The sequence below is a fragment of the Coenobita brevimanus genome, chromosome 86, assembly GCF_032717465.1.
Source record: "Coenobita brevimanus isolate Jiangsu-jjx chromosome 86, ASM3271746v2, whole genome shotgun sequence".
NCBI lineage: Eukaryota > Metazoa > Arthropoda > Malacostraca > Decapoda > Coenobitidae > Coenobita > Coenobita brevimanus.
The window spans coordinates 34,182,167-34,195,161 of NC_137039.1; the positions used below are offsets into that span (position 1 = coordinate 34,182,167).

At 39.3% G+C, this 12,995-nt stretch overlaps 1 protein-coding gene across 1 annotated transcript in view; it reads left to right on the plus strand.

Moving 5' to 3' along the window:
• Positions 1 to 12,995, plus strand: part of LOC145410683 (G-protein coupled receptor GRL101-like) — a 52,196-nt gene that overhangs the window by 4,361 nt on the left and 34,840 nt on the right. Inside the window, exons 3-7 of the mRNA XM_080280796.1 lie at positions 467 to 604; positions 6,182 to 6,298; positions 8,701 to 8,812; positions 8,964 to 9,044; positions 12,301 to 12,444. Of these exons, the coding sequence (XP_080136922.1) occupies positions 467 to 604; positions 6,182 to 6,298; positions 8,701 to 8,812; positions 8,964 to 9,044; positions 12,301 to 12,444 (592 nt within the window). The remainder of the gene's footprint in view (positions 1 to 466; positions 605 to 6,181; positions 6,299 to 8,700; positions 8,813 to 8,963; positions 9,045 to 12,300; positions 12,445 to 12,995) is intronic.

Consider the following 12,995-nt stretch of genomic DNA (forward strand, 5'->3'; position numbering starts at 1 on the left):
AATGGCCTAACAGCTGTCAAGGAAGCTAGCCTAAGCCTAACACCTGTAAATAACTCACTTAAACCAGCAAATCAAATCTGAAAATCGTCTTATATAAGTCTTGAAATTATCAAGCTTGGTAAACTGTACCCCAGAATGACAATGTTCACCCCACCTGTGGCTGAAACACATTAATCAGAGTCTTCAAACTGTTTATAAGTCAACCTAAACACACAAGTTTAGTCTAAAATGTCATCAAAATTGGTAAGAAAAATCAAAACCCATCATTAAACCAGGGTTTGGCCATTGTTAGGTGGGGTATGGTGCAATTTCTACCCCCATCATTAAGCTGGGGTATCGCATCTAGGGGTATTGTATATCGAGGTATTACTGTATATATATTAATAAACGTACACACACACACACACACACATATATATATATATATATATATATATATATAGTGCAACTCTATTTTCTCCATCAGTGGAAAGCTACGCCAAAGAGTGTGAGCAAGAGGAGGTATTCCAATGTGCAGATGGCAAGCAGTGTATACCTCTGGAATACCATTGCATGATTGTCAGTGGATCTGGCTGTGTTGATGAATCTCACCTTATGAACTGTAGTAAGTACGTAAATGATTCATACATTATAAATACACTGGATAATACAGCTCATTAGTAGATTCTTTCCCTGATATGAATCTGGCGAGTTCATTTCATTACAGGAGGTTTCTTCATAATTGTATAAAAGTCTCTAGTCATAAGAATAAAGGTTAAAAGTGAAGTCAGTATAGAATAAAGTTTAAAAGTGAAGTCAAGACATTAGAACAAATCTCCACTTAGCCCAAGTAACACACAGTTCCAAGTTGGCAAAGTGTGGATTAGTAAAGAAATCTTGAGGTGTGTGGAGTGTGAGTAAGTGAAAATATGAGTGCTTGCATGAGCATGTGTAAATGAATATACAAAGATACAGAAATGTGTGCAGGAAAGCTCAATGTGTCTGTCATATGCTGTGCCAAATTTGATTATCAAGAGCAGCACAATGGGTGCTGTGAACAGAGCCTGTGAAGGTTTTTGTTTTATTCAGTATTCTGTTTAATACTAATAAGATTATTTGGTTTTGCAACCCCTTTTCTCCACTATATGATCCACAAACATTATGGAATCTGTGGCTTGGTTAGAAGTTTCATATATCTATTTCTTTACATTTTGGTTTGATGTATGGCCAACTGATGCTTCATGACATACAGCAAACAATGAATTCATTTTGTCAAGAAAATAAATACCCTTATACAGTATTAACCAAAAACATATAAATCTGTCAGTTTGTTAACTGTATTACATATGTAGATCTGGAAAAACCATATGCTAAGATGATTTGGGGAAAGTTTATGAAAGTTTTTTGTGCATGGTGTAGATGGAAAACTACTTAATGCTGTGAAAAGATTTATTGAAAGTGGAGCATATTTAAAACTAGGTGGATGTCTAAATGAGTAACTGAGTATCAGTGTTGGACAGAAATAATGATGTGGGATGTCCCCAAGACTATTCAGTTTGTTTTGTTTGTAAAGGCTCCACCGCACTTTCATGCATCAGCCTTGGTCATCTAATAGTGGTTCACCTTGCTGTTCATTCTCTAGGTGCCTCGTTCTTCAGTCTCTTTATTCCTGAGCCCACACAGTATGACCTTGCCTTAAGTCTTTTTCGCATTACTTTTCGCAAATCTGTGGTCACTGTTCATGCCTCTGATGATTATCTCTGTCCAGCATCCTCTTCTTTGGGAGTAGGGAAGGAGCTAAGTGATATGTGGAAACTGGACAGCAGATCTACAGCTCTATATATGTGGCACCTTATCAAGGTGTCCCTCCCCAGTATGAAGTGATAAAGTTTGAACTGAGGGTTGTCACTTACCCAGAGTGAACAAGTTTTAACTATGAGTAAAAGGGTTAGTGACCTAAATTGACCTGTGAGGTACATTGTCCTCTTTCATTCTTCTAACCTTTTCATTATTATCAGTCTGTCATAAGCTGAAACCAGTACAAATAACTTTTGGCAGGAAGAATGCAGTGATCCCTTGGTTACTGCCGATAATTGTTACCAAACATGTTGCATGATAACAAAATTGTGCAATAATAAATACTGTGGTAAGAATATCTGACCCACATCATTGAATGTACATGGCCCTGAGGGAGGTGTATTTACTGCCTTTTCATCCTCCTGCATCAGGGGGAAGAAGGGAAGAGGCTAGAGTGGTTGCAGGACAGGGGCTCAGTTGAAATAAGAACTGAATATATTGAGAGCAAGAAGCATGTAAAGAGACCAGTGAAGAGGAAAAAGAAGGAGGTAAATGATGATCTTGGAAGAAAAATTAATGCAAATTACTCTGAGGATGGGAAGTTATTCTGGAAAGAGGTGCAGAAATGTAGAAGTGACAGCGGAGAGAAATGTGAAAGTGTGAAGGATGTACGTGATAGATTATTATTAACCCATGGGGATGAAGTAAGGACCAGATGGAATGAATATTTTGAAAGCCTGATGAATGGGAATAGAGAGAGCAGAGCCACTGTAAACGTGATTGGTTTTGGGGGTGTGCAGAGAAGGAATGCAGTTATAGGAAACGTGACACTTGCACAGATGAAGAATGCTGTGAAGCAGCTGAAAAATAGGAAGGCAGCTGGGGTTGATGAGGTGTATGCAGAGATGATCGAGTGTAGTGGAGAGAGCGGAATGAAGTGCTTGTTGGAGATATGTAAGAAGGCGTGGATGAGTGAAACTATGCCAGCAGAGTGGAAAAGGGCTCTGATTGTACCAGTTTACCAAAATAAAGATGAGCGAAGTGAGTGCAAGAATTATCGTGGCATAAGTTTATTGAGTGTGGTAGGGAAGGTATAGGGAAGAATTATTACAGAAAAAATAAGAGGGATATGAGAAGTCCTTGTGAGTGATGAACAGAGTGGCTTTAGGAGTGGCAGAAGATGTGTGGATCAAATATTTACAGTGAGACAGACAGACTGGAAAAGGCCTGTGAGAAGAGCTATAGGGTGTTTATGGCATTCATGGATCTGGAAAAAGCATATGACAAAGCAGACAGAGAAGGATTGTGAAAGGTTTTGCACATGTACGATGAAGATGGTAAGCTGCTAGGTGCCGTCAAAAGTTTTTATGATGGTAGTGAAGCATGTGTAAGGGTAAATGGGCATCTAAGTGAATGGTTCATGATTGGTGTGGGTGTGCGACAAGGTTGTGTGATGTCCCTGTGGTTGTTCAGTGTGTGTGTGTATATATATATATATATATATATATATATATGGATGGGGTGATGAGATAAGTAAAAACACATGTAATGGAGATGGGGATGGCATTGGCAATGATTGGTGGTGGATGGAATATCTCAAATTTGTTGTATGCTGATGGTGCTGTACTACTTGCAAATACCAGACAAGAACATGGTAGACTAGCACAGAGTTTTGCTGATGTCTGTGAGCGTTGTGCCTTGACAGTAAATGTAGAAATGAGTAAAGTCATGGTTATTGAGAGAGAAGGCGACTCCCAGTGTGATGTTACAGTGAATGGAGAGACTGGAAATGATAAGAGTTCAAATACCTGGGTACAGTAATAGAAGAGAGAGGAAAATGTGCAAAAGAAGTGGAAATTAGAGTGAAACAAGGAAGGAAAGTAGCTGGTGCAGTGATGGTCTTGATAAGAAACAGAGGCTTGAGTGTTGCAGCTGCACGAGGCATACATGAAGGAGTGTTAGTGCCAACTTTATGTTAAGGATGTGAGACTGTGGTGTGACATGAAAATGAAAAGTCAAGAGTGAGAGCAGTGGAGATGGGACTGCTGAGGAATGTATGTGGAGAACAGAGAGTGAATAGGATATGAAATAATGTGATTCGTGAAAGATGGGGAGTGAGGAAGTCTGTGGACATCAGAATTGAAGAAAGTGTCCAGTACTGAGATGGTATGGTCATGTGGAGAGACTGGAGAACAGTAGAGTAGTGAAAAAGGTATATCTGAGCGAATTTGAAGAAGGGAGGAGGCTAGTTAGGCCAAGGAAAAGGTGGAGGGATATAGTGGATGAGTGTGTGAGGAAGAGAAGTTTGGAAGTCAGTGAGGCTAGGGGACTGACAAGAGATCAAGCAGACTGGATGAATATTGTAAAGAGAAGCACTTGATCAGGGATTTGGCACCCTTTTTTAACGTGACAGCATCTGGCTTGACTCTTGGAAACATTTATGTGAAGCAATAGTATGTTGTGAATGTTTTTGGCATATCAGATAGAGCCAGAATTCCGGGGTCTTAAATGGTGAGTGAATGGAAGCCATTAGATTGGGCAAATTTGGGCTGTCTGGACGTTGCTACTCCTCACCCTGCCTTAGGGTGGGAAAGGAGGTCCGGATGATGATGATGATGATGATGATGATATATATATAAAATAACCAAATACATATTTTAATTGTAAAGGGATAGGTGTTTAATAAAAATACAGGTATTTGAATTTTTCTTTTATATATATATATATTTTTGTTATGCCAGTACAATTATGTTAGTGGTTTATATCTGAGATACAAGGAATGTTCTTGAAATTAAGTGTTATGCCTTAGGATTAGGCTTTTGTTTATATTTGAAGATGAGGAAAATTCTTGGAATGTTTACATGTCTGTTTTGTTTACTTTCTTTCTTACTGTAGTAATTATTTCTTGTCATTATTGTTACTGTATTTTGTTAATTTAAGTATATTATTGTGTTAGAAAAGTGAGTTCTCTACTAGGCTCTAGAATATTCTGGACTGTGCTAGTTGAGGGAACTGAGAGGATGGAGTGGGTATTTAAAGAGTACCATCCCACATCCAAGATGAATAAGAGTTTGCTCAATTTGCCAGAGAGTAACGGACAGAGTGATTTGTGTGCATAGCAGCAAATTTAGCGAGCCAGAGAGTAGCAGACTGGTAATTTGTGTGTGATAGTGAGTCAGTGGCAGTTAGCCAGTCAGACAGTGAGAGTCAGAGTTGGTAACTAATAGTCAGTGAACAGTCAGCGGGTCAGTCAGTGAGTCAGTAGTGGATGGTCAGTGATAGAGGGAGTCAGTGACAGAGCTGTGAGGAAGATTAAGACTTTAATGTTGGGTGTGGAAAGTGAGAGGTGTGAACATCAAGGAAACGGTTGCAAGAGGTAGACCAAAGACCTGAGACAAGGTCATAGAGTGTGACCTCAGGGATAAGGAACTGAATGGGGAGGCTGCCAGAGAGAAAACAGCATGGTGAGCCACCATTAGATGACCAAGACTGATGCATTCAAGCATGTTGGAGCCATATAAACAATGTGGTATGAAAGGATTCATGATTGTTAGGCTTTTTTTGGTGGAGTCAGGATTCCAGGGCATTCTGTTGGAAGTTAACCCACAATCTTACTTTCATACTTTCCTTGTTTCTGGATCTGACTTCACTCCACATTTAAGTGGGAAGAAGGGTCATGATGATGACGATGATGATGATGACGGCTGCGGTAGCGGCAACGGCAGCAGCAATGAAAACTATGACAGTGATGATGATCATGATGATATGATGATGATGAATTACTCTTTCATTTTAACCTTGTGGGGTAGTGGTTCAGAACATCATTTAGTGATGGACATGTGTGCATCTACAGTCCTTTTTTTTTTTTTTTTTTTTTTTTAATAGGATGTCACAAGGCTGTGGGCTGGTCATTTTCTCTTTCATGTTTTGGAATTTGGTAGCCCAGCCTCAGATGAATGTTATAAAGGGGATAATATGAGACTGGCCATTACTCTTATAAATGTTACTCTCATTACACCTGTGCAACTCTAGAAAATAGCAACTCTCTTACTTTTATTTATTGGTATATATATATATATATACATATATATGTTTATATTATATTTTTTATCATCATGTGCCCACAAAGCCTTTAAGCTGTACAGGGAATCAGTTTGACTGATGGTTCATGTTCATCTTCATCATCATCATCATCATCATCATCATCATCTTGCCCTCTTTTTTTTTTTTTTTTTTTTTTTTTTTTTTTTTTTTTAAAGAGCTAAGGATGGTGTGAGGTAGGGTCCAGAAAACAATGAGAAAGAAAGCACAGTAGATGGAAGACTATTAACACCATGCCCAGAGAAGTGAGTCAGTCAAATACTCACACTTCAAGCAGTAGTTGTCTTGTCATTTTATTCCTCAGGTGACAAGATATGCCCCAAAGGAGTATACAAATGTAAATCTGGGCCCTGTTTACCAGCTGGTAAATGCACTGACACAGTGAAGTGCCCTGAATCTTGGGATGATGCAGATGACTGCCGTGAGTATACCATTGTTTGTGCTCTGTTATTCAGGATGGTGCAGGTATACAGTCTCCTTTGTTGTTGGTGAGTTTCATGCAGCTGTAGAGGAAATGATTCTTCATGTAAACTGCTGTAACATAACCAGTGATAGTTGCTGTTCTCATTATTTATTTTACTTCCTTATTTACAGTATTATTAGCAGTCCTGGCTGACCTGTCGCAGCAAGACATGAGAATATGTCAGTTACTTTTCATAGGATTTTGAAAATGCATTACCCTGTATACTGTGTTACATTGCCTTAACAGCCAGTCATTAACAGCAGCTGGTGTTAGTCCACTGCTTAACTATCCAGTGTACTTGGTACTAGTATAAAAAAGGGGAGCTCAAAATTTTAACATTTAAAATCATCATATATATATATATATATATATATATATATATATATATATATATATATATATATATATATATATATATATATATATATATATATATATATATATATATATATATATATATATATATATATATATATATATATATATATGAATGTACTTGGTTTCATTCTCTCAAGATTTTTCATGGAAAGATTGTATTATCTCTTGCAAAATCTTCCTCCAAGAGATTAGTTCAGCTGTACTAAGTCAACTCTCTGCCTTCTTTACACTTGCACAGCTGCTGACTTGTAAAGGGTTTTATTCACCCCTGTGTAGAGTACAGCTCTCATGTAGGGAGGCCATCACATAGAGGTCTTCTTAATAGGGTGGAGTCGGAGACTTTTTGTCTCGTTAATTATTCCAACTCCTTTCAGCCTCCGTCTCTTTGCCTCACTGTTGCATCTTTCTCCCTCAATTCTTGCTACTTCAGTGGTCACTGATCTTCTGAATTGTGTGTCTGCATCCTTTATTCATTATTGTAGGCACATAGCACCCATTGTTGTTGTCGTTTTGAATTAATTATAGAAATACGAAAGATAATCCCTTTCATAACATTTTCATCATGTAGTAATGGGAGCTGTCCTACAGTTTGTCCCAACATGCTGTTATTATGTCATGCCAGAGAGCAGAGGGAGACTGACACTCAGTGACATCACACACAAACAGATGTTTTGATTGGCCACTGCACGTCTCCTGGGACTTCCTAAAATAACAGACCGCTCCAGAAACTCTATGGATTTCATGCACTTACGTGTAAGCAGTTCTTACTGATGCAAATGTCCCATTATTAACCAGTTTGTTTTTAAATCAATATTTTAAGTGGCTAGTGTATGAAAGGCAATTAGTACCAAAGAGACACCTGTTGGATGTGAGGCCACTGTACCTAGAACTCACATTTGATCTATGTTCCAGAAGAGATAAAAGAGTCATGCACTGATTCTTCCCACTCCATGTTAATGTTGAAAGATTGAATTCTTCATTCTGTGATGTAGTACTTGTTTCTTATCCCATTTGGTTCATGCTGTTCTTTATACAGTAGGTGGTTGATAATTTTGTTTTTATCAACATATGCCTGATGTTCATTGTCATCATCTGCAGCCATCTTATCAGTCAGCATGATTGATCATGTTTTGACTTATAAGAGAGCATGTGTGCTGTGCTGCCACATTTCTTGCACAAAATACCTGCGCTATTGCATCCAGAACTTACATTTGTTAGTGTCAAGACTAGAATTTTGTGTACATGCAAATATCTGTTATGTATAGGTAGTCAGTTATTCATCTAGTTGATTAATAGCTGCTTCTGCTGTTTGTTGTGTCAGGACTTTACATACTTTGTACATTTATATTCTGTGTTCTCTGTGCAGTCAGTCAGTTGATCAGTCAGCCAGTCAGCCATTCATTCAATTAGTTGTTTTACCCCTTCAATAAAATGTAGTAGGTGGGTCATTAAAATTTTCCTGGAAGGTAATCCCATGAGAGTGAAGTGATGCCAAGATTCATTGGCTGGCCATGCACAGTACTCCCAGGTAGGGAATTCAATCCCATTTTCCAAGTAGTTAAAGCTTGGCTGAGCCTACTGCTCATAATATCTCTTGAACACAGTTCATCCTCTTGGGATTGTTTCTTCTCCATATTTCTTGCACCTTGCCACTGGGCAGGACCGTGTTATGACTCTGGCAAGACACTCTCTGTCATAGTAAGGCAGCTACTTGCTTTTAGTTAGTGAGACTTCTCAGCAGACAGGCTGGGATGGAGCAACAACAATAACTGTGAGGGACTCTGCCAGTCTAGGTATAAATGTCTGATGGTAACAAGAACAAAGTAAAAAGGCATAGCTTTACAGAAAGGATTAAAGGAGACAATTGCTTTCCCCTTTGCTGTGAAGGATGTCTCTCTGACAGTAAAATTGTGTGGTGGTAGCAAGAACAAAGTAGGAAAATAAAAACTGCACTAACAGGGTTAACATTTCCTTCCTTCCAGCGTTCCAGTGTTCCAAAGAGGCTGCAAATTGTACCTGCCTGGATGTCACTGCCAGTTGCTCAAGCTTGCAGCTGTATCTGGTTCCTGATGTGAACTTGAAGATAAAGAAAATGTGAGTGAGAGAGAGAGAGAGAGAGAGAGAGAGAGAATAACCCCCCAAAATGAAAGAAAAGTAAAAAGAAATTTTTAATTGAATAGCTTGTGTATTTTGCAAGTTGTTGTAGGTCATAATTTTTTTTACTTAAGGAAGCTTACCTTTCCAGAGACCTGAGCCACAATAACCTGGGACCCTTCCTGGCTGACAATATTATAAACAGCAGTGGCACCACTGAAGTGACCTTCCTGTAGGTATTCTTGTCTGTGACCTTGTTTGACCTGTGAGTGATGTGCATGGGCTGTCTTACTGATGTGACCTTAAGGAGATGTGGTTAGTCTTAAGTGACCTAGTTTGACATATCAGGCTTAGGGATGTGATATGAATATCTGACCCTCATCATTGAACCTACATGGCCCTGAGGGAGGTGTAATTACTGCCTCTTCATCATCCTGCATGATAGGGAAGAAAGGAAGAGGCTAGAGTGGTTGCAGGACAGGGATTCAGTTGAAATAAGAACTGAATATATTGAGAGCAAGAAGCACATAAAGAGACCAGTGAAGAGGAAAAAGAAGGAGGTAAATGATGATCATGGAAGAAAAATTAATGCAAATTACTCTGAGGATGGGAAGTTATTCTGGAAAGAGGTGCAGAAATGTAGAGGTGACAGTGGAAAGAAATGTAAAAGTGTGAAGAGTGTAAGTGGTAGATTATTAACCCATGGGGATGAAGTAAGGACCAGATGGAATGAATATTTTGAAAGCCTGATGAATGGGAATAGAGAGAGCAGAGCCACTGTAAACATGATTGGTTTTGGGGGTGTGCAGAGGAGGAATGCAGTGATAGGAAACGTGACACTTGCACTGATGAAGAATGCTGTGAAGTGGCTGAATAATGAGAAAGCAGCTGGGGTTTATGAGGTATATCCAGAGATTATCAAGTGTAGTGGAGAGAACAGAATGAAGTGCTTGTTGGAGATATGTAAGAAGGCATGGATGAGTGAAACTTTGCCAGCAAAGTGGAAAAAGGCTGTGATTGTACCCTTGTACAAAAGAAAAGATGAGTGCAGTGATGGCAAGAATTATCAAGGCGTAAGTTAATTGAGTGTGATAGGGAAGGTATATGGAAGAATTATTACAGGGAAAGTAAGAGAGATATGAGAAGTCCTACTGAGTGATGAACAGGATGGCTTTAGGAGTGGCAGAGGATGTGTGGATTAAATGTTTGCGAAAGACATAGTGGAGAAGGCCTGTGAGAAGGACTATAAGGTGTTTATGGTATTCATGGATCTGGAAAAAGCATATGACAAAGTAAACAGAGAAGGACTGTGAAAAATTTTGCGCATGTACAGTGCAGATGGTAAGCTGCTAGGTGACATCAAGAGTTTTTATGATGGCAGTGAAGCATGTGCAAGGGTAAATGGGCATGTAAGTGAATGGTTCACAATCGGTGTGGACATGCGACAAGGTTGTGTGATGTCCCTGTGGTTGTTCAGTATATATATGGATGCAGTAATGAGATAATTAAAAACACGAGTAATGGAGAGAGGGATGGCATTGGTAATAAATGATGATGGATGAAATATCTAAAATTTGTTGTATGCTGATGGTGCTGTACTACTTGCAAATACCGGACAAGAACTTGGTAGACTAGTGCAGAGTACTGCGGATGTCTGTGAGCATCATGCCTTGAGAGTAAATGAAGAAAAGAGTAAAGTCATGGCTATTGAGAGAGAGAAGGTGCCTTCGAGTGTGATGTTACAGTGAATGGAGAGAGACTGGAATTGGTGAGAGAGTTCAAATACCTAGGTACGGTAATAGAAGAGAGAGGAAAATGTGCAAAAGAAGTGGAAAGTAGAGTGACACAAGGAAGGAAAGTAGTTGGTGCAGTGAAAGTCTTGATAAGAAACAGAGGCTTGAGTGTTGCAGCTGCACGAGGCTTACATAAAGGAGTGTTAGTGCCAACTTTACGTTATGGATGTGAGACTATGGTGTGACATGAAAATGAAAAGTCAAGAGTGAGAGCAGAGGAGATGGGACTGCTGAGGAATGTATGTGGAGAACAGGGAGTAGATAGGACATGAAGTATTGTGATTCGTGAAAGATAGGGAGTGAGGAAGTCTGTGGACACCAGAATCGAAGAGAGTGTACTGAGATGGTATGGTCATGTGGAGAGACTGGAGAACAATAGAGTAGTGAAAAAGGTATATCTTAGCGAATTTGAAGAAGGGAGGAAGCGAGGTAGGCCAAGGAGAATGTGGAGGGATAAGGCAAATGGGTATGTGAGGAAGGGAGGTATGGAAGTCGGTGAGGCTAAGGGACTGACTAGAGCAAGCTGCCTAGATGAAAGTTGTGAGAAGAAGTGTATGATCAAGGATTTTGCACCCCTTTTTTACAAGGATTTTGCACCCCTTTTTAATGTGACAGTGTCCGGATTGACTATCGGATATGGTTATGTGAAGCTATAGAATGTGGTGAATGTTTTTGGCAAATCAGACGGAGCCAGGATTCTGGGGGCTTGATTGATGAGTGAATGGAAGTGTGGCTCATTGGATTGGGCAGACTTGGGCTGTCTGGACATTGCTACTCCTCATCCCGCCTGAGGGTGGGAAAGGAGGTCCGGATGTTGATGATGATGATGAACAAATACATAACACCTGTGGGGTTTATCCTAATAGGGGACTTTCAGAATGCATTGGATTGGGCAAACTTGGGCTGTCTGGACATTGCTACTCCTCATCCCGCCTTAGGGTGGGAAAGGAGGTCCAGATGTTGATGATGATGATGAACAAATACATAACACCTGTGGGGTTTATCCTGATAGGGGACTTTCAGAATGCAGAGTCATCCCCAACACAGTCCTACACCAGTTCCTTGCGTACCTTGTTTGTAATAGTCATGGATTTATTTTTACTCCTGTATCGAATTGTGAGATACTGTATTGTAAACTCTCAGTTATCTGGCGTAATTCAGCCAGACTCTGTGCTGGATTTTGCAAAATGCTTGATATTACATCTGACTCAGTATTCAGCACGTAGCCAAATATTGCATTATTATCCGTCTCTACTTTCCTATAAACTTCCCTTTGAGTAAAAGATGAAAATGAAGCATAAAGTACAATAAAGTAACGGATTACAAGCTATGGTTCTGTATCTTTTCATAGTACCTCTTTGTGACTAGTATAATATTTTAATGTTGGTCTTTTGTTACAGATCAGTATTCAAGATGGAAAGAAGGCAGTTTTAGGCCAAGTTAGAGTAAAACGATTATCATGTTATTGGTTTCATGTTCCTCTTATCACTGTTATTGTCCTTAGGCTTAGTATCCCATGTGACTGTTGTGTGTTTCTTGCATTGCTTTGTTTAAGCATTGTTTCCATTGATAGCATTTTTTTAAAGTTATGTCTTATCAGTGTTGTCTAGGTTTAGGATCCCTTATCAATGTTGAGTCTAAATTATTTGTCAGATAACTATTTAATGTTTCTTATCTGTACTTCCTTTTCCCCAGCAACCTCTCCAGCAACGACATCAATAAATTCAAGACTTCTGTTTTCCATCGCATGGTTTACTTGAGGATACTTGACCTCAGCAATAATAACCTTACCAGTATCCGGTCACATGATTTTGATGGTCTTCGTTACCTCTCAAAACTGTAAGTCTCTCTCTCTCTCTCTTTCTGTCTCTCTCTCAGGTACAGTACAAGAGATTTAATGGTATAAGTGTACAGTACTTAATATAGCCAGCCATGATCCCATATGGAATGGCCATTTTCATATTCTTTTCCTTTCTTCTATCTTGTTCTTTCTTCCATATACTGTTTATCTGTTCTCCTTTGCTTTCCTATTTGTGTCTCACTCCTTCCCACTCTTCATTCTCTTTTCATACACTTCACTCTCATCTTAAATGTCAGGACCAACTGCCTAGCCCCGGGCTTCTACGCTCCTCATGGGGCAACGTAGGATTCGATGATGGATGGATGGATTTTCCTTTGTCAGTCTCTCAGACCCAGGGAAGGATATTTTGCAGCCATGATGCAAGGGAACATTATGAGTCCCTAACCCTAAGGTCTTTGTAACCCAATATCATTCTCCCCTGCTCAGTATCATTGATTTACATTTTATTTTTAATTAAACTTTGTACAATATTTTCGTATGAAAGTAATTGAGCATTACTAAGATCATTGGACAAATATTGTTAGTGGGC